The sequence below is a fragment of the Alosa sapidissima genome, chromosome 3, assembly GCF_018492685.1.
Source record: "Alosa sapidissima isolate fAloSap1 chromosome 3, fAloSap1.pri, whole genome shotgun sequence".
NCBI lineage: Eukaryota > Metazoa > Chordata > Actinopteri > Clupeiformes > Clupeidae > Alosa > Alosa sapidissima.
The window spans coordinates 35807666-35829655 of record NC_055959.1 but is presented as its reverse complement, the minus strand read 5'-3'; the positions used below and the strand labels follow the sequence as shown (position 1 = coordinate 35829655).

At 42.2% G+C, this 21990-nt stretch overlaps 2 protein-coding genes across 2 annotated transcripts; one reads left to right on the top strand and one right to left on the bottom strand.

The window, feature by feature from the left end:
* Positions 1-5589: 5589 nt before the first annotated feature.
* LOC121705386 (nucleoside diphosphate kinase B) lies at positions 5590-10710 on the bottom strand. Its single transcript, XM_042086333.1, has 5 exons — positions 10556-10710; positions 7274-7400; positions 6938-7039; positions 6534-6646; positions 5590-5906 (listed from the first exon to the last, which is right to left on the bottom strand). The coding sequence occupies exons 2-5, from the start codon at positions 7394-7396 to the stop codon at positions 5789-5791; spliced, it is 456 nt and encodes a 151-aa protein (XP_041942267.1). The 5' UTR covers positions 7397-7400; positions 10556-10710; the 3' UTR covers positions 5590-5788.
* Positions 10711-11026: 316 nt separating this feature from the next.
* utp18 (UTP18 small subunit processome component) lies at positions 11027-21052 on the top strand. Its single transcript, XM_042086332.1, has 13 exons — positions 11027-11450; positions 11654-11793; positions 12058-12153; positions 12274-12341; positions 12827-12924; positions 13276-13401; positions 13609-13783; positions 14049-14149; positions 14719-14809; positions 16131-16254; positions 16360-16534; positions 19863-20005; positions 20641-21052. The coding sequence occupies exons 1-13, from the start codon at positions 11256-11258 to the stop codon at positions 20663-20665; spliced, it is 1557 nt and encodes a 518-aa protein (XP_041942266.1). The 5' UTR covers positions 11027-11255; the 3' UTR covers positions 20666-21052.
* The last annotated feature ends 938 nt before the right edge of the window (positions 21053-21990 follow it).

Below are 21990 nucleotides of genomic sequence, written 5' to 3'. Positions count from 1 at the left end.
GATTGCTAACTGTGATAAAAACATTTATGGGCTTGAAATCGCATTTCCCTGACTGCGCCTTTAATGTTTTACTTTAGTTTGTCCTTTGCCCACTCAACACTTGCTTTCAGTTTTCATTTTGATATTTGCCCTTATGTCTTGATATCAGGCACTCTTATCTTTATATTTTTATAGGTGTGGTGCTAAAACCCGTTTTGAAATCAATTGAAATCAAGCAACAGGAGTATTGTAACAGTTTAGCAACATACTTTTTTTCAAACCTCACACATTGCATTTAATACTGTGTACAACCCACACTCCACCAACCGACACTTTACCAAAAGATCCACCTAAAGCTCCATATCCTCTGAAATGTACAATGTAGTATTAGGGCCACATATGAAGACAATTTCACTTTTTTTTTCATGATGAGGTTTTAAACTCGAAATTTTGAGAATAAAATTTAAATATCATGTTGACTCTATTCTCGCCATTTTGTCTTTATTCTCGACTCTAAAATAACAAGGATTTCCTTGTTGCTAAACCTGATTCTTTAACAATTTCACCAAATCATCTAGAGGCTACACAAGGCATTTTGTTGAGATGTCGGGCAACTGATTGAGTCTGAGACTGTCCAGAGCGGTCGCTCTCCCTCCAAACTAGTTTTGATGGACATGTCAGACAAGAAACCACATGAAATGCTGAGATTAAAGTGGACATGATATTTCAACTTTATTCTCGAAATTTTGAGTTTAATGTCGACATGTCGAGTTTAATCTAGTCATGGCAAAAAAAAAAAAAACTTCATGTATGGCCCTAATACGCCGACACAGGAATTGTTGGTAACTTGTCTTGTTGGCAGGAACTACAGATTGATGATGTGTTGGCACCGGCAACAGAGTTGCTGTCATGACGACACTCCTGCAACAGAGGAAGCCGAGTCAGCTTGCCAGGTGGTCCAACCAGACATGCAGCTCTAGGGGTGCTGCATCAGACATCGCTGAGGAGTATAGGACTGCTCCATTACGGCAAAAATCAGAAGCATTATCATTTTGGAAACATTGATTTTCTACTGAAATACAAATATCAAAAGAAACTTAAAATTATACAAGAGGTACCACTGTAGAGCAATTGGGTGCACTGGATTTTGAGACGAAACAAAAGCATCATTGTAAAACAGCAAAATGGACCGAATGCCAGTAAAGATCATGCAATAGAGTTTAGATTTATCACACCAAATCAACTGTTTAAGAAACATCAGAGCCTATACGCAGCCTTTGTAGATTTACTGTTCATACTGTATTTTTTTCCTCTCTAGCAAGGACAAAGTACACTAGAGATTTGATTTGACAAAGACAGCATGTGGACAAGTCCGAGCAGCCCAAGTGTTCTGGCAGAGGACTCAACCTGCCAACTCAGATGGCTGGAGAAAAGATGCCAGGTTGGGAGTCTGGGGGATTGGGGTTTGAGTAGCCTATAGTGCCAGTCATCACATCTGTCTTTCCTAGACTGGCAGGTTTAGCAGTTATTCACCCCACCCAGATCAAAACATTATACTCACAACAACTACGGATGATTGGATGAAAGAATTCAAAATGTTACAACTTTCTTTTGGTAATCTTTCTCTCAGACAAATTAGCTATTAATGCTAAAACAAGCACCATAAAACTACAAGAGAGAAACTGCAGTGCAGTTAGTGTTGACGTTGCTTTGTCTAGTGAGAGGATTAAGATATGTGAGAGCCACTTACAGCTGCTAGGACGGTGGTGTGGCATGTCTCTCCATGGCAACATGTATTATGGAGCTGTGGCGTAACAGGCAGAGCAACTGGTAGGGCAAGGGACCACCCTCCAACATCACATACGGGTGGATATGGACCAACCTCCCAACATCACACACCTCCAACATCACATACGGGTGGATATGGACCAACCTCCCAACATCACACACCTCCAACATCACATACGGGTGGATATGGACCAACCTCCCAACATCACACACCTCCAACATCACACACGGGTGGATATGGACCAACCTCCCAACATCACATACGGGTGGATATGGACCAACTTCCCAACATCACATACGGGTGGATATGGACCAACCTCCCAACATCACACACCTCCAACATCACATATGGGTGGATATGGACCAACCTCCCAACATCACACACCTCCAACATCACACACGGGTGGATATGGACCAACCTCCCAACATCACATACAGGTGGATATGGACCAACTTCCCAACATCACACACCTCCAACATCACATACGGGTGGATATGGACCAACCTCCCAACATCACACACCTCCAACATCACACACGGGTGGATATTCAGGGAGACGTGCTGACCAAAATGCCTGTGCAGTAGGCTACGCTGTACGGCACTGACTACTGCAGATTACCTTGGATAACAGCATGTGCTGTGTGCCTTTATACACGGGAATAGATGACACTTCAGGGACACTGCAACTTTGTCAGTGATGGCCACAGGCAGTCACATTTGTTATAGTGATTATATTTAGCTGACCAAAGTAACTTACACTATTTGAACATTACAATAGAAGTTTTTCGGTAAACAGTTTAAAAACATAGTTGGCACATTAATGTAAGCCTACATTAAGGAAAACAAGTAATATTAACAAAAATATCAATACAACACAGCAGATGCTCGTCAGAGGACTACATGGGCCAGATGCTCATCAGAGGACCACATGGGCGATTGGGGATATGAAGCTAGATCATGGGATTCAAGTAGCAGGGAGCAGATCCAGTAAGTGTCCTATAGACCAGAGGGACAATTATAAGATGGTTACCTGACAGCACTGACTGGATGATGGATTTTAACGATAAGCCTTTCTCTTTTTTTAAAATTAGTATCAGTTTTATTGTCTCAGGTCATCGCTGTAAATGATTCAACTCAGCGTTTTAGGAATGCTCACCTGCTCGCTGTCAGGCCTGTTTCAGCTCCCCTTTCTCTTGCCCTTCATTGGTCAAATGTCCAATAACTAACACAGGGGGTTATGTTGCATGGCATTTTAGAATTCAGATTGTCCAATAACTAACACAGGGGGTTATGTTGCATGGCATTTTAGAATTCAGATTGGGTCGAAGGTAGACAAACAATCTTTTCAATCTTTTCAGGATGCTACTTTCCTGAGTTTATCAGATGTTAACCTTCACAGAACTCGTGACACTGCAACTAAAGATTTCAGGCTCAAAGCTAGAATTGCAGTCCAGTAGAACACCATTGTGTTGAGATGCATGTTACAACATCCTACTTCAGTGTAACATCCTTTAAAACAGTGTTTCTCAAAGTGTGGTCCAGGGACGTGGTAAAATATAATATAGATGAGTTGTTTGCAATATTGAACCAACTTGTATGTAAATCCAAACAGTTCTGCAACACTGTCTATGTAAGATATGCCAGTTTAAATCATATGAATTCTCTAACACAATAAGCAAAGTGCAAAAGACAATAAGCAAGGTGGTTCAGTGAGTAGGCCTATTGTGTAAGCTAATATACTGAAGTAGATCTTATCTTTTTTTTTTTTTTAGGTGGTCCGTGCTTTTTTTTATTGGTTAAGCCAGGGGTGGGCAACTAATTTCCCCAAGGGGCCACATGACAAACTGGGACTGTTGAGGAGGGCCAGACCCAAAATACCGAACTCAAGTCTGAACTCAATTCTGTTCAATTCTATTCTGTTCTTGTATAACATTAAGTAAATCATATGGTTTTGTTTACTAGTCGTAAGATGAAAATGTGAGGGAGACAAAGGAAAAACAGCAATATTTAATCTATGTCCAGTATTTAATCCTCATTCTCGAAAATTATTTTTTGACATTTTTTTTTTTCAGTTTTCAAAGACTGATATAAAAAAGTACTACAATATCTATATAATTAGGCTAGGTCATGAAAATGTGAAGGAGTCAGTACAACCGATAGGCCTGTGCCACCATTTAATCAACACTCGCAATATTTCATAACGCAATATTTCATCATTAAATCATTACCATCATTAAATGCTCTATGCAGAATTAGACTAGAAAATGTGGAGCAGACAATAGTAGGTTGTCATTAGTTAATCAACATGCACAAAGAAAACTATTTTAAAAATGTAGGCTGTTTTTGCTTTAACTTTATGTACATAACTGTGATTGGTCAACTCGCTCTGTGTGTTGAGCCGGTGCTTCAAACAACCTGTGGGAAGTAGCATCATACTAGTTCGCCAACATAAGCTTTGCAAATAAACTCAGACATATTTTGGTTACAATTACGGGGTTATCCAAATGTAAACTGTCTATCTGCCAGTAACGTTTTGAAATGAACACTTCGTATCGCCAACGAGCAGCAGTAGGAGTTCGTTCTAACAACCTTTGCAGTGGTGAGCGACGCAGACATGAGACAAAACTTTGAAAGGTTTACGCCGACGTAAAGGCAACTGCATTGTGTCGACGCAGAAGCATAAATTCTATTCACCAGCACATCAGTGAGGGTGTTTACGTCGTATGCATCCACGCACAAATGTATGGGCGTACAAATAGCAGTCGCTTTCAAAATAAAAACAACGATATTGATTTGCATGCATCATCTCGGTGCTAGGCTCTTGACTATTGTTCTTTCACGGACCTTACGCGGGCCGGTCAGGGAAAGCCCACGGGCCGTATGTTGCCCATGTATGAGTCAAGTGGTCCTTCGTCTGAAAAAGTTTGAGAAACACATAAATCAACTCTGGTAATCCCATCTACAAATTAGTCATCGAGTTAATCATTTCTGTTGATAATGTCAAAACACTTGCACACCCACATGAATGCTCCAACAAAGTCTGATACAACAGCAATGTGATTGAAATGTTAACCTTTCAGGGCAACCTGAAACAAATAGCCACTCATGTTGCATCCCAGCTGAGCATTTGAACTTTGCTTTAAAATGTGTTTTAGATTACAGATGTTGACATTCAGATCAATGTACATTCTTTTGGTGGCACAAGATTGGAACTAGGTTCCCTGTCTTTAGAAAATGAAATTGGGGGGGGGGGGGGGGTGACCCCATCCCCAATGGAATGTAACCCAATGCAGGATCACACCTTTTATGGGGCAGGAGTAGCCTGGGAATACCCATACGACCTTTCAGCAAACTGAAGGTTTGGGTGTTCCGAGGCTAGGGCAGGAGACCCAACATACTTACTCCATCCTACCATCACAATTGCCTATATGTCACACACTTCATGGAAGGCTATTCAGCCAGCAAACATCCCTGCTTGACCATCATCTGCAATGTTGTAGCGTGCCTGTTTACACAGACCCAGTTGGGTGTTACACCTAGTGAATTGAGCATGCAAAAATGCTGAAGGGTGTATGTATGTGGCGAAGTTGAATAAAGAGTTGCACTGTTGGGCATAAACAAGATGTTCAGTGTCTGAGTGAACACAAAGGGGCAGAATGTAACAGATGCTCTTGCTGATGCTCGATTGGAAATAAATGTGCGGGCTGAAACAGCCCTCCGTGGCGTTCAAGTCCACTGCTCTGAAGCATCTTAGACTTTAAAGTTTCACAATATTTAGGCAACAGTCCCCTCCCTCCAAAAAAACACCAACCAACTGCACAGTCCAGCTTTCTTCCAGCTTTAATGCGTATAAAAACACCATGCTCATTACATGATTTTTTTATATTCAACAAGTGCTTAACAGTCACTACAAGGACAGTAAGAGGAGACACATGACCCAGTCTTCAGCATGTACGATGGAGAAGAGTCAGTCATTCGTGCAAGTCAAGGTCACGGTGCAAGGGCTGATTGGCTGTTGGCTTTACTCGTAGATCCAGTCCACGGCACAGCTCTTGTAGGACACGATCTCCTCGGGCTTGAACCACAGGCTCGCCTCCTTCTTGGCACTCTCCACAGAGTCGCTGCCGTGGATGATGTTCCTGAGAAGAACGCAGTCAGCATGCTAGTTCAACCATGAGTGCAATGTTATGAGGCCCACACAGCCTTGAAATCACTGGGGGGGTGTCTAGTTAAAGTCTTTCAATGCACTTAATCTAATCAGGTGCTACATGCCAAGTAGCACCACTTGTTGGCACATTTCCTAGCAAGGCTTGAAGTTGGCCAGCTCATAAAAAGCAAATAAAAATGTTTACGATGTCCCGAGACCAATTAACCTCGTAAAAAGCCAAGGATAGGAATCTAGATATGTATAAATCCATAATTATGTGCAAGACTAGATCTGGATGCCATGAAACCACAACTAAGCATTTGGACTAAAACAGTGTTGAAAGAAACAAAGAAAGTCCCTCCAAGTTGATTGGACCTTAAAAGCTTGATAACTTGACAAGGTAATTTCTTTATAGCACGTTTAAACAGATTGTAAGCACTTTGGCATACGATCACATAAGTGACCTGGAACAAACAATAAATAGGTTACATGAGCCCCCACCCCAGTTTTATATTGATAACCCTAATTATTAAAGGTCCAGGGGTAGGAATCGAGAGGTAGGCCTCAATCTGGATAAATAACAGCCCATCAGCAAACAAGTCATGGATCGGATACCCACCTGCCAACCTGGATGCAGAAGTCGCCACGGATGGTCCCAGGCTTGGAGTCTGCAGGGTTGGTCTCACCCAGCATCACTCTGCCAGTTTTCACAGCGTTCAGACCCTCCCATACCTGGCAGAGACAGTCAGTAACCATTTTACCCTTCAGGCTAGAAACACAAACTCAGACACTTGCACTTTTAATAGATTCAACACCAAAAAAGGCCATTTCAGTCTAATACCAAGTCATAAGACCTAAAAGACTATTTATTGGTGCATTAGCCATATAAATGGATGCACCCAGCTTTTAATTATGCTATAAATATAATATACCATGCTGCAGTGAATTGCATTTTAACCTTGCATGTAAATTCTGTGAGGCCAAGCACTTCAGACAAACGAAGAGGACCCATTGATTGCTCACCATGGCACAGACGGGGCCGGAGTGCATGTACTTGCAGAGATCAGCGTAGAAAGGACGGTCCTTCAAGTCAATGTAGTGCTCCTTCAGGAGATCTTCGGAGGCCTGCAGTAGAAAAAAAAAAAAGCGCTTGATAAGCAAGACACACACAGTGCAACTCCAGTGATTATAGTTCGACACAAGGCCCTCAATATGCTGCAGAAAGAGCAACAGCCACCCTGACCCGAGCTGATGTTTTGTCCCATCATTATTCTAACCCAACCCCATTATGGGTTCATTTGAAAGACCAGAGGGATGAGAGGACCCCTGCATGACAGATGGAACCACAGCTTTGCTTACCACAAGGAACTTCATGGCCACCAGTTTGAAGCCCTTCTGCTCAAAGCGCTTGATGATCTCACCGACCAGGCCCCTCTGGACACCATCGGGCTTGATCGCAATGAAGGTACGTTCTTCTGCCATGACTCTGAACAAAGGACAAGTGCAATTCGGTCATTAAAACGGTACACAGCTGCAAGTCAAAACTTGCATAGGAGCCGGTGATGGCAATTAAACGTTGACAGGTGCACATATACACAGTAATCGGAAATAAGTCTCTGAATAGGGGATACCATGAAGTGCGCACATACAGTTCATAAGTAGCCATATTAAAGTACAACCCGCACGGAAAGTATGCCGTTGGCTATTCTTATCTTTTACATTATGAGAGTCCTTGGCCTGGGGCCTACGTTTAATTTCAGGCTGGTGGCCAACATCACCCATGATCTGGTCCCAGTGGAAATTAACCAGAGACCTCGCTAAACGCATGATATAACCAATGTTAAGAAATTAGTCCAGCACTCACTGAAATAAACCATTAAAACCACATAACCGAGATCTGGGTCAACAATTACTGTAAATATTTTAAGTGGTTGTGCTGCAGAAACAGATCAGGGACACAGTGCATCAGGTCACAACGAGAACCAAAAATCACGCTGCTACCGCACCCTGTGAAGACCAATTTGGACAACTGACAAGATTAATCCGAGATAGCATTAAGCTGAGCATCAGGATTTGAGCTCAACAGCAGTGGATCTGGGTTATGCATTAATGAATAAACTGAGCTCTAATGCTGAAGCCCGTCTGATAGCATGATCTCCTGAAAGCAAACTCCGTACACTACAAAGATAATTTCCATTATCCGACCATTGTTAAGATGGCAGCCATGTTTGAAGCTACTGCCACATGGCTTCCCGAAGTTAGTTACCGTTAACCAATGCGGTCTACCAATGCTTAAGCACAAGATTAACTCGTGTGGATGTCCAGGATCTAATTACTTTAATTATGCCTGAAGTAAATCCTAGCAGCAATTGATTGGCTTACAGGCATGTAGCCATAAACCAGTTTGCTAGCAGCTAACGTAAAGTCACCTAACGTTACTGTGGCAAGAAATGAAGTGTTCCACCCGGCAAATCGCAACACCAGGTAGTTAGACAACCTAGTGAACCTACCAGAGGTGGGACCAAGTCACTGTTTGGCAAGTCACAAGTAAGTCCCAAGTCTTAGCACTCAAGTCCAAGTCAAGTCCCAAGTAAATACAGAGAAGGGCAAGTCGAGTCCAAGTCCAAGTCTCATCAAAGCCAAGTCGAGTCCAAGTCCAAGTCCCAATCTTTTTCAAGTCCTGAACAAGTCATCAGGTACTCTTCACTTAATAATGGCATTATTAGACTATCGATCATAATTTTAACACTTCCATCTAATCCACAGATTTTTTTTTTTATAAATACAGATTAAAATATGTTCAATGTTTCTGTCTTGAAATCTTTTACGATATATGCATGCGCATACAATATACACATGTGCATACCTGAGTAATCTGTACAAAACGGATAGCTACATGACAAATAAAAATATTGTTTTTCCAAATTTCGGAGCCCACTGTAAGGATGAGTAATAATTTGACTGATGGCATTTCACTGCGCTAGGCCACAGATTTGCCTGCAAACAATTTATTAGGCTGTCTGCCAGTGGCGACTCATAAGGGAAGCCAAGGTCAACACTTTTATATTATTTAAAAGATAATAATGACACAGTAATTTTGTTTTAAAGTATTCATTTCTTAAGAAATACTACACATTTGATGCTGTTTATCTCATTTGTAAATGGTGCACTGTCACTTTAAGCCCATTGTGTGCCACTGTCCACACATTCTCATAATGATCTTTTTTACCAGCTCCATTCCTATGGCTAGTCCACAAACTCAAACATCGTTTGTGCCACATGAATAGCACAATATTAACAATGATAAGCATTATATTAAGTTGGCACAAACAGCTTTCATTCCTTTGGAAATAGATGCATGTATGACATGATGCTTGCTTGACATTTTCTGTTTGCAATTAAATGTGAATTATGAGCCTGGTAGCCAGTAGCCACCTAGCTAGCTGAGTGGAATGCGTTTCAATCGGCATATCAATGTGCTTCATGTAAACAAATTATTGAATAGGCCTACTTCAAGACTCACCATTTCCGTTAAACAAAGGCAAAGACAACTCTTCATATTCTTGTCCACTTTCCAAATCACAGTGAGTGCAGCCTATGTCATAGTGACCTGGATCTCATAGTTTATAACAGTAGTGAGAACCGGATAAATCCGCAATTTCCCCTAATCTCGTATTTGTTGCCTTCATGATTTCCTTTTATACGTTTCTTATATTTAAAAGAAAATATCAATCATCATCAACAATGACAAGCCAGCTGGAACCAGCCACTCGTTTTCTCTCCCTCTCGCGCGTGCTTAGATGGGGTTCTCAATTAAATGGAGTAGGCTAGCAAAAGTTCAAGTTGGATCTTAATGGAGAGGACTCGAAAAGTATCATCTTTATGTAACATGCTGTTGGTGCATTTTGACATTGTAAACGTTCTCTAACAAGAGTGCGAATCAGTTTGCAGTAAAGCTACTAGTTATTAGCTAAATGTTGGTCGTTTCTCGGTCTCTTGGTGCCCTACACACAGTGCGTAACGCATGTGGGGGTAGCGGCAGCACTGAACTGTGCTCTGGACTGGCCGCTTGTCTCCGCTATTTTTTTTTTTTTTTTAGTCGCGGAGGGAAAGCATCTCTGGGGTGACTGGTCCACGATCAGGAAATGTAGTTTTTGACTCGACATGTCAAGTCGTCACAAGTCAAAGAGGCAAAGTCCGAGTCAAGTCTCGAGTGAATAGTATTCAAGTCCAAGTCGAGTCGCAAGTCATGCCGAATTTTATCAAGTCAAGTCTGAAGTCATTAAAATCATGACTCGAGTCTGACTCGAGTCCAAGTCATGTGACTCGAGTCCACATGTCTGGAACCTACAACCCGATGTTGCATCAAAAATGATGGTGGACGACCACTTGTGTACAAGATCAAGCTTTACGCTTCTTTAATCATCGAGCTTTAGCCCTGCAACGTCAACTCTACGCTGGCATAAGGTTTTTAGTAATACATGGTCGGAAACGCCATATTAATGGGTAGGTTACCGGCATTGACATATTGCAGTCACTGTTATAACCTTACAAATGACAACTTAAACATGATATAAAACCCTTCGGTTTAACCAAGAGGGTTGCAAACAATCTGAATGAAAAGTAATGCCAACAGCATACCTGGATCCAACGAAACTGTCAAGAGTCACCAAGAGCTCAACAGTACAAATGCGTCCGAGACAGGAAAGAGGGTCGAGATGGCTTTTATACCACGAAGGGGTGGGCCTCTACAATAATGACTGACGTGTGGGCTGTGGCAGCCTCCTCAGTCCTCCATGTTCTGGAGCTTACCAATGACCGTACATTTTGAGGAACCTGGGTTTGTGCATTGAGAATGCACTGATATTTTCACTGCGACACACGAATATTATACCATCAGTTGGATGATCATTGGGCGTGTAACTGTGTAGTCTTGTAATGCAATGATGACATTAAAGAAAAGGAAACGTTGTATTGACTGACTTATCATGTTTGAAATTGATACTGGATGAGAGCAATTTATTTTTTACCCAATATTGCCATCTAGTGGCACGATATTGTACTGTCAAGGTTCTTAAAATTTCCGGGTTCACAGGTCATACAACCGGAAATTCTGAATACCCCATGTGGTAAACAGTGAGCAGTTCGAATGGTGGAATTGACTCCATCTCCTCTGAAAATCATTCTGTACATTTGATAGAAGCACGGACCTTTATGTAGAAAGAGTCGTGGTAATCTAGAACATCAGAACAGTGACAGTTGCCTCGATCATACTTCAGTCTTTAATCATTAAGCTTGTAAACATAGGCTAGAGAGCTAGCTAACTGAGTTCTTTTACAACATGGCAACACTCATGCCTCACGTCAGAAAAGGCAAGAAGAGAGCCCCAGACCCGGAGGTGGACTTGGATGAAGAGGCAAATAAAAGAGAAAACCACGTTAAGTTGCTGAGAGTCCTGGGCGAGCAAGATGCATCCGTCAAACTGCTGGAGGATCTCGTCTTTGGTGCGGAGGACGAGTTGGTGGAAAGATTGGAGGTAAGTCGATAGGTGACGTTAGACAGCAACTTTGCTACGTTAGGCCTAATGCTGTATTGGTTTAAAAGTTCAGTTGAATATCTCTATTGTTAGTAAGATGTCCATGATCTCTGACATGATTGTGTGTGTGTGTGTGTGTGTGTGTGTGTGTGTGTGTGTGTGTGTGTGTGTGTGTGTGTGTGCGCGCAACCATTCCCCCTCAGCATGAAGCAGATGACATGAGGGGTAGCTTACTGGATGAGGGGGATTCCAGTGATGATGAGACTGTAAATGAATCACGGCTTCAGGTCCCAGCAGCGAAGAAAGCTGTTTGGGAGGATGACGATGATGAAGTGGAGGAAGAGTGAGTTTATTTGTTTTTGAATAGTAGAGGTTCAATAAACCGGCACATATGGTTCCTTTCTGATCTCTCTGTTGGAATGCTTAATTTCTTGTGTTGTTTATTTGTTATTTGTTTTCAGTTAAAAGCTTTTGGCTGGTCTGGTCTGATACTTGAGTGTCAGAAAGTTATTTTCAGTTAAATTATTTAACAGTTCAAAAAAAGTCCCTTCCTGTTCATATAGTTGTTGCTCAGCACAGTTTGATTGTCTATTTGTTCATTTTAAAGGGTGGACATGGCACACCGGTTCCGCAAGGACTTCACCAAAGGCAGTGCAGAATCCAGAATGACCAAACAGAAACTACAACAGCGACTAAAAGAACAGTAAGTGTTGTTATTTACCATATTTTTTTGAGAATAAGTGCACGGGCACATTTAGGTCTATTAAGAGATTTCCGGGCTTCTTTTCCAGTTGTAATGCCTGCTGTGTTTAATGCTTTCCAGGTTCCAAAAGTCTATGGGTGGAGCCCCCTCCTGGGCCGAGAAGGAAGTGAAGAAGAAGAAGAAGAAAGGTAAATGGAACCCAGACAAGGGGCTTTTCTCAAAGTCAAGGATTCGTGCTTGGTAGAACGAGTCCTGCCGAGTCAAATCCTTCAAAGACGAGGCCAGGCTTCTTCTTAGCATTCGGAAAAAACACACAATGGAACACACTAGCGTGTGTGCAGGAAGCTGCAGGTGCATTGTTAAAAATCATGTGCGCACAGGATTGTGGGTGTTTCAAGCACACAGAGGATACACGCATGCATCCTCGAAAACTCTCAGAAAATCTCAGAACAGACACAGTCTCAGAAGGACACAGTACTTGATAGAATATTAAAGCATACTTGACATTGGAACAGTGCTTGGCGAGAAAAAGCGGCTTTGAAGGACCCATCCTTGATATTGAGAAACGGTCAATGCCTGCCTGGCTGACACCAGACCCATTCTCAATCTCAATCCAAGTGTTGTTATGTGCATTCCTGCTATTTTCTCATTCTTTTCTGTTTTCTTCTTTTAGAGAAGGAAGAGGAAGATGAGGACGACGAAGACAATTTTATGCGCAAGACTGGCAACTTTGTGGGGACATCTGAGAGTCTCCCCAAGGGAATTATAAGGGTGAGATCATGCAGAGAAATCCTCATCATTTTTTTTATGTGTGCATCTACCTTCTTTCTCTCTGCTGACATACGCTCTCTGACAACTGACAGACATGTCAATGATTAGGTAGCTTGGGTGTAGCCTAAAAATATGTAGCAGATCAACTTCACTTTCCGTATTTAAAAAATCATCTAAGCAGATTTTCCTCAGTGCTAAGAGTGACATTTCTTGAATATGAGACATACAGATGTCGGAGTTACATGATGAATGTTAGATTTGATCCAAAATTGTTTAAAGGTAGGCTTAAAGCTGAAGGCTGTGTTAATATCCAGACTGCCCATCTAAATGTGCTTTATCATCTTGTCTCAGATCAAGAAGTGCCTGAACGCCAACAACGATCGGCCCGCAGATGACCGGTTGACCACTGTCCAGTTTCACCCCTCAGCTCAGGTTGTCATGACGGCAGGATTGGACCATTCCATCTCTCTCTTTCAGGTGAGAATTGAAGGTTTTTGAATTGAAGTTTGAGAATTTAAGTCTTTATCATAGGCTACCACTGTCACTAGCACTAAACAGCCAGTACCACTAATACCGCTTTCACACTTTTTATAATTTTAGTCCAAGCTTAAAATTTGATTAGATTGTTTCGTTATATTATTCCTGATGGGAGTTTTAATAACTTGTCATTACCTCCGGTTCCAGGTGGACGGTAAGACCAACCCAAAGATCCAGAGCATCCACCTGGAGAAGTTTCCGGTGAATAAGGCCTGCTTCAGTGCCAACGGCGAGCAGGTGATCGCCACAGGCATGAGAAACAAGCTCTTCTACATCTACGACATGATGGAGGGCAAGATCATCCCAGTCCCCGCAGTCAGAGGTGAGGCCTTCACATGAGCAAACGCTACACACACACACACACACACACACACACACTCACACTCTCACACACACAGTCAGAGGTGAGGCCTTCACATGAGCAAACAAAACAACGCAGGCTGTTGCCACACTTGTAGTTCATGTGTAGCCTTCTGTTTTCTGGAGTCTTTTCTTCTTCTCAGAGAAGATAATGGTCATAGACTGCATACTAATATAATGTGGTTTCTCTCTCTCTCTTTCTCTCTCTTTCTCTTTCTCTCTCTCAGGGTTGACTGAACAGAGGGTGAAGGAGTTTGAGGTTTCTCCTGAGGGGGACTTTATCCTCTTCACCGGTTCCTCAGGATATCTCCACCTCATGACCATGAAGGTGAGCTGTAGACTGTGTGCATATGGGTGGAGATTTATTACAACCTGTAGATCTTAGCAAAGTGTTTGGTCTGGTTATCCAACCTGACATTGACAGGCTATAGTATAAAACAGTTGTTAATGCAATGTAGTAAAGACAGTATAATCAATGTCACTGTAGAATGTTTTGTAGTTTTAGTATATCACTGCAGAATGTTTTGTAGTTTTAGTATATCACTGCAGAATGTTTTGTAGTTTTAGCATATCACTGCAGAATATTTTGTAGTTTTAGTACATTACTGCAGAATGTTTTGTAGTTTTTGTAGGTCAAATAAACTAAAGTAAGATTTACACAACCTCATGAATCAAAGACAGTGGCCACACGCTACGTGGCATGTGGAATTGAATGTTGATCTGGTGTTTTTGAAAGAATACGGAGTTGGTGTATTTGAGAAATTCTTTTTTGGGGCTTGATACTTACTTGATACTTGATACCCAGTGTAACTTTTGAAAAGTGACCATTGGGGCAGCCGTGGCCTACTGGTTAGAGTATATATACTATACTATACTAAAGCATTGGGCTCGTTTCAGACTAAGGAGGTCATCAGAAGCATGAAGGTCAGTGGCAACGTGTGTGGGACGGCCTTCTCCGCAGACGGCAGCAAGATCTTCTCCAAGTCTGGTCAGTTCAACAAACAGACTCGTTTCACCTTTCATTTGAAATTGAACAGCCCTCGTTTGGCCTGAACCCTGAAGGGTCATGAAGTGGCTTTAAAGCTTTGTCTTTTAAAGGGGAACTATGCAGTTTATTTTAGCTTAATTGACCTTAACTTAACAGCTTCGGAGTCATTGGAATGGTAATATGACTTATTCCGGGTTGAATGGTGGCCGTCTCGTCGGCCCTAGCGTCTGTGAGCGGAAAAAACACCCTTGCAACATTGGTCCGGCGGGCTGCCGGACCCAGCGTCAGAAAGTCTAGCAGTCTCTCAATGTAACGAATTGCTTTACGCCACTACAAACATACACGCCAGGCACTGGCTAGAACAAGGTAGCGATCGAGTTTCTCAGACATTCGTCACGGCTGACGACCGAGCGAGGAGTGCTGTAAAATATATACTCTGAAGCTGTAGGGATAGCTCTGTAGAGAAAACTTGGACCAAAAAGCGAAAAAGGTGCCTTTAATGAACACAGATTGCAGTCCATAGATATTTTATCTTTGCGAATTTCTTAAAGTCCTTAAGCCCTGAAAGATGGTGTTATGTAGCGGAATGTTTTCTTTTCCTTTGCACTTGCTCTAAGACATCAAGGGCCTCGGTTGGATGTTCTTCTGGAGTATTCTGTTCTATTTGTGGCATAGTGTAAGATATTCTTACCTTTTTGTTGTTAGTTGTTAATAGAGTACCAAGTGTTACATTCCATTTCCATGACTGCAGTGTCACTGGATCTAAACAAACTTTCGAAGTGGCATGCATTTCGACATGTGCCATCGTTTCTAACTAATAAATTGTTTTTAAATGTAGGCTATAGCCATTTAAACATGTTTTACCTGCTAGGCAGCCGCTTAGCCTCATAACACGGACTCCCTGTCAGGTGAAATAGTAAGAAACAAAATCCCAGTGGATATTTCATGTTTTATCAAATGCGCTGTTAAACAGCTGTTAAGAGTGACGTTTTTGCCTCAAACATAAAGCCAAGGCACGTCCGTGAATTTAAGGATTTTAACCGCATGCTGTGAAGTTACATGCAGGTCTCTTTTACGGAGGAAACCCATGCTGAAATAAAACTCTGTAGTCACAAATTTGATCGTGTTGGTATGAATATATGTTGTAGTATGTGATTCCTACTGTGTAAACTTTGTAAAATTATTTAAATAAGTTTAAATTTAAATAAAATACTATGAACCACACGTTTACATTAAATGTGTTAGATGTGACCTTATGTGTCCAGTGTTGTGCGTGTGCGTGTGTGCGTGTGTGTGTGTGTGTGTGTGTTCATCCCTGCAGAGGAAGGCGAGTTGTTCATCTGGGACGTGAGGAGCAGTAAGTGCCTGAGCCGCTTCCCTGACGAGGGCTGTGTGGGGGGCACCTCCATCGCCTTGTCACCTGATGGACAGTACCTGGCCTGCGGGTGGGTTCTCTCTCTCTCTCTCTCTCTCTCTCTCTCTCACACACACACACACACACACACACACACACACACACACAGCTGATTGTTGTGGCTCTGTGTCCGCAGGTCCCAGTCGGGCGTAGTGAACGTGTACTCCCAGCAGGCCTGTCTGCGGGAGGCGGAGCCAAAGCCCCTGAAGGCCGTCATGAACCTGCTGACCGCCGCCACGGCGCTGCGCTTCAACCCCTCCTCCGAGATCCTCGCCATCGCATCCCGTGCCGACGACGAGGCCAACCGACTGGTACGTACGGGACACTGCAACCAATGGCCCACACGGGCAGAGAGAGAGAGACAGCAACAAGGAAAGGAAGACAGAAGAGGAGAGGAGAGGAGAGGAGAGGTAGAGGCAGAGAGAGAGACAGCAACAAGGAAGAGTGTACAGTGGCAATGAAATCAGATTCTCTTAACAGCGGTTGTCTTTTTACATCTACCATGTTTCCTTGACCTCATGACTTTTTTAATTGAGGTCAAGATCAAAGGAAATTGGATAGAAAAAGATAGAAAATCCAACGAGAGAGAGAGAGAGAGAGAGAGAGAGAGAGACTACCTGGAGCTAAGTGAAGCAGAAGTAGCTCTGATGGTGTGATTCATTATAGAGCTAGATAGATACTTTATTGATCCCCAGGGGAAATTCAAGGTCTCAGCAGCAGCATACATACAACACAAACACATTCTTTAACAGCAGAAAGAGTAATTAAAGTATATAATATAAAAACACAACTAAGCAGTAAGGACAGTAGAAGATAAAGAATATGCTAAATATACTAAAATACAAATTATACTAACACTTAATCTAAATCAATTCTAAAAACAGTATCCACATAGTAGTGAATAATAAATCAGAGGCGCTTGCAATGACTGAGGCAGGGACTGAGCCTGTGATTCTCTGTGCATAGTAAGGTATGGTAAGGTGCTCTGTGAATGAGTGTCATGGTGGTAGTGCAATGGTGATAGTGCAAATGAGTAAGTCAACAGTGCAACAATGCAGAAGTAAAGTAAAGTCTATATATCTATATATTTAACTATTTAAGAAAATGTATAAGTGTGGCCACAGTTCGGCTGTGGCATGGAGGGGGGGGGGGGGGGGTTATTCATATGTGCTAATGTGCTAATATAGGGGGGGGGTTATGCATATGTGCTGATGTGCTAATATAGCACGCAAACAGTGAGGCATAAAGACAGTGGTACAAGTGGCTAGTGGACAGACAGTACCAAACATGGAGGGGGTGAAGAGGCAGACAGACTATGCAGAGAAGTCTATCTCTCCTCTTCCCTTAAGTGAGGCATTGAACAGTTCAATGGCCCTGGGGACAAATGAATGTCCTTTTGTCAGATAGTGAAGTGATGCACTCCAGTTCAGCTCCAACTACAGAGCCAGCTTTCCTTACCAGCCTGTCAATTCGCCCAACATCCTTCTTCCTTTGACTTCCTCCCCAGCATACTACTGCATAGAAGAGGACGCTGGCAACAACAGACAATGTCCTGTTAGATGATGTGCTTCACTGACAGACCTGTAGATGAGCTGCTGTGTGAGAAGTTGCAGTTTATCATGATCTCATGAATAATTAGTTTACCTGGAGGACATTGTTTTCCTCCTAACCTGACAAAACCCCAAACTTCACTACTCTCAAATTCCACAGTATGGGACTGTGCTTGTCCTGCCAGATCTCTCCACTCCAAAGCATTTACACTACAGTTTATATGATGATCTTTTCTCTCAGTACTGTGTTCTCTTTTTTGCATCTTACATATACATTCATTTATTCATCAGAAACTCTTCTCCAAAGCAATGCTATGTACTTTCCTCTGTGGCTTTCGAGTGCCCCCAGGAAAGCATTCTCCCACCATCCTGTTCTTTCTTATTTTTTTACTCTTTTTTTGGTCTCTGCATTTATCCCTATCCGTGAATTAGTGAAACACACTCAGCACACAGTGTTGTCACACCTCTAGCACACCAGATGTGTTGCGTGTGCGTCACTGCTGCAGAACATCCACATTTTCACTTTCACATCTCGGGCGCGGTTTGAGCATCCCAAATAACATGTTCAGCACAAAGATACAAATCAACTCACATGAAAGTTGCAATTCATCATGGAAATCACTGCATGTAGGTCACATTATTGCGTAATTTGTTTGCAGTTGAATCAGAGCGTATGTATAATTTTAAAAGATTAGTCTAATTTGTATTAATGAATGTGCTGCTATCACGTCTGGTTCAGCAGTGAAGTATTAAGGCTGCCTGTTAATGAGGTAGTGAAGTATTAAGGCTTGCAGTTAATGAGGTAGTGCAGTAGTGAAGTATTAAGGCTGCCTGTTAATGAGGTAGTGAAGTATTAAGGCTTGCAGTTAATGAGGTAGTGCAGTAGTGAAGTATTAAGGCTGCCTGTTAATGAGGTAGTGAAGTATTAAGGCTGCCTGTTAATGAGGTAGTGAAGTATTAAGGCTGGCTGTTAATGAGGTAGTGAAGTATTAAGGCTGGCTGTTAATGAGGTAGTGAAGTATTAAGGCTGCCTGTTAATGAGGTAGTGAAGTATTAAGGCTGGCTGTTAATGAGGTAGTGAAGTATTAAGGCTGGCTGTTAATGAGGTAGTGAAGTATTAAGGCTGGCTGTTAATGAGGTAGTGAAGTATTAAGGCTGGCTGTTAATGAGGTAGTGAAGTATTAAGGCTGGCTGTTAATGAGGTAGTGAAGTATTAAGGCTGCCTGTTAATGAGGTAGTGAAGTATTAAGGCTGCCTGTTAATGAGGTAGTGAAGTATTAAGGCTGCCTGTTAATGAGGTAGTGAAGTATTAAGGCTGCCTGTTAATGAGGTAGTGAAGTATTAAGGCTGCCTGTTAATGAGGTAGTGAAGTATTAAGGCTGGCTGTTAATGAGGTAGTGAAGTATTAAGGCTGGCTGTTAATGAGGTAGTGAAGTATTAAGGCTGCCTGTTAATGAGGTAGTGAAGTATTAAGGCTGCCTGTTAATGAGGTAGTGAAGTATTAAGGCTGGCTGTTAATGAGGTAGTGAAGTATTAAGGCTGGCTGTTAATGAGGTAGTGAAGTATTAAGGCTGCCTGTTAATGAGGTAGTGAAGTATTAAGGCTGCCTGTTAATGAGGTAGTGAAGTATTAAGGCTGCCTGTTAATGAGGTAGTGAAGTATTAAGGCTGCCTGTTAATGAGGTAGTGAAGTATTAAGGCTGCCTGTTAATGAGGTAGTGAAGTATTAAGGCTGGCTGTTAATGAGGTAGTGAAGTATTAAGGCTGGCTGTTAATGAGGTAGTGAAGTATTAAGGCTGGCTGTTAATGAGGTAGTGAAGTATTAAGGCTGCCTGTTAATGAGGTAGTGAAGTATTAAGGCTGCCTGTTAATGAGGTAGTGAAGTATTAAGGCTGGCTGTTAATGAGGTAGTGAAGTATTAAGGCTGGCTGTTAATGAGGTAGTGAAGTATTAAGGCTGGCTGTTAATGAGGTAGTGAAGTATTAAGGCTGGCTGTGGCTGCTGCTGCTGTTAATACTCAATACTAATACTCATACTCCTCATACTCATTCGTTAATACTCATTCATTCTCTGGTCCTGCGGTTTTCCAGGTCCATCTTCCCAGTTTGACGGTTTTCTCCAACTTCCCTGTGTTCCGGCGGAAGACCATCTACCGCTCTCAGTGTCTGGACTTCTCCCCCAACAGCGGGTTCTACTCCGTGGCCAACAACAAGGGCGCCGCCCTGCTCTTCAGGTGGACTGAAGCTCCTCCTCTCGGCTCTCAGCCAGCTCACTGGGTCTGACCTCCCAGCCCAGGCCATAGTGTTAGAAGTGAAAGGAGAGAATATCCGCTACACACTTGTTTACTGTCATTTCCCAACTATTACCCGCAGTTTATACATTGATTTTGCTAAATTTCTTTAGCTCTGAGGTTAATACACAGGGGCAGTTTATATGGTATTAATATGGTTTTGTTTTTTTAACTTGCATAAAACACTGTCCTGCAGTTTATACACAATGCGGCTAATAAACAGGAAATTACTGTACTCCAAGGATTATTAAATTCAAAAATTTTAGCTCACTAGGGATTTGTTTTCTTCTTTGCCTAGTTGCAGACATGCGTAAAGGCTGCAAATGTGGAGTGTAGGAGTGCACATATAGATGGCCACGTAAAAATGGAATTCACAATTTCAGGGTCTGGCCCATGGCCTAATAAGATGGAAGTCACTTTACTTCTCAGTCTGTTCAGAATCATGTGACATTTGTGATAGAACCGAACAGCCATTTTGAAATATGAATGGAATTCTGGGTATTGTAGTTTGTCTTGACACTCTGTTTTGAATTCTCCTCAGTGTTGACTTGTATCTTTTCCCCCTCTGCCTTTTCCAGGTTACTGCACTATAAGGACTTCTGAAGACTTAACTTAAGTCCAGAGATGTCGGGTCAGTCTTCACATCGTGTCGTTGGAGAGGGAGTCGTTTGGTCTGGACAGGTTGTGGTCAAACCATCTCCATGGGCAAGAGTTGCACCACCATTTGCCCTACAAGAGACTATTTCTAATTTTCTTACAGTGCTCAGTAGGTTGTGTTGAATATCCAATGGATATTGACTTCATGTTTTCTGAAAATATAAATACAAACTTCACCTTTAGTTATGGGAGATGATGTGTTGATGTGCATTTTTGTGATGAGGCAATGCATAAGCCCTAGTTGTGGTTTATCAGATGATCATGTAGAAATTTGTTCATTTGACATTGTCAAAATGCTCTTTGTAAAAAAAAACATTTCCCAACCAAACTGTTCATCAGTATGTCTTCAGTCTCCGAAACAACCGACGCATTATGAAGAATGTCTTGGTTTTGGTTTGTTGTCTGTTTTGGAGTTTTTGTGCAACAGTTTGGACTGAAGTCAGACTAATTTTATCAGCATAATAACTTGCAGGCTGTAAAAGTCAGATTCACATGTAGGGGCCAAAAAGACTTTGATCACTAGATGGTGCTGGTTAGTCTACTTTCAGCCATCTTGGTTATTTCTTAGACATCCCTAAATGGTTAGATAGATTCCCACCTGATTATATGTCTCTATGACAAGGCAGTCGTTGACTTTGACTAGGTTGTCTGTAAATAATTATTATGATTAGAAGTGTATCAGAATGACAAAACCAGTGTTTCAGATGGCTCTGGTGGTTGAAGCTGTTCTCTGATGGGAGCTTTGCTCTCCCGGTTCACGTCCCAGTCAGCGCTCTGTAGATAGATAGATAGATAGATAGATAGATAGATAGATATACTTTATTGATCCCCAGGGGAAATTCAAGAATTCTGTAGCCTTGCTCAGTTGGAATTCTGGCCATTGTGTTGTCATGACGTCCACTAATGAGCAGCACTGTCCCCACAGACCTGTCCCGATGTCAAACACAAGCTTCAGGAAACGAGGAGTTAGACTTTGTTTTGGCCTCTGTGTGAGAAGACTGTCAGACGCATCTATCGGCGGGTACCAGGTCTTCTCCTAATCCCCCATTACTGTCAGTAAGTAACAGGCTGGGAGGGTGGACAGGTGGGGGACGCGGTCAAGGCTCAGAGCTCTCCATCAGTCCAGGGAAGGAATCATGTGCTGTGTCCTTCATAGCTTTCTCAATAGGAACGGTTACTAACATATATCAGATTAAGTGAATGCATTAGAAGAAGATGCATTGTATTTCATGTTATCAGATGATCTTTTAGATTTATGTATGAATGTACAA

Excerpts from the sequence above, each read along its gene's own strand:
- utp18 (XM_042086332.1), top strand. The coding sequence starts at position 11,256 with ATGGCAACACTCATGCCTCACGTCAGAAAAGGCAAGAAGAGAGCCCCA. Across the intron at positions 13,402-13,608 it reads ATTCCATCTCTCTCTTTCAG|GTGGACGGTAAGACCAACCC; the intron begins GTGAGAATTGAA and ends CTCCGGTTCCAG. Across the intron at positions 16,255-16,359 it reads GGACAGTACCTGGCCTGCGG|GTCCCAGTCGGGCGTAGTGA; the intron begins GTGGGTTCTCTC and ends CTGTGTCCGCAG.
- LOC121705386 (XM_042086333.1), bottom strand. The coding sequence starts at position 7,396 with ATGGCAGAAGAACGTACCTTCATTGCGATCAAGCCCGATGGTGTCCAG. Across the intron at positions 6,647-6,937 it reads CCGGCCCCGTCTGTGCCATG|GTATGGGAGGGTCTGAACGC; the intron begins GTGAGCAATCAA and ends TGTCTCTGCCAG. Across the intron at positions 5,907-6,533 it reads TTCTGCATCCAGGTTGGCAG|GAACATCATCCACGGCAGCG; the intron begins GTGGGTATCCGA and ends CGTTCTTCTCAG.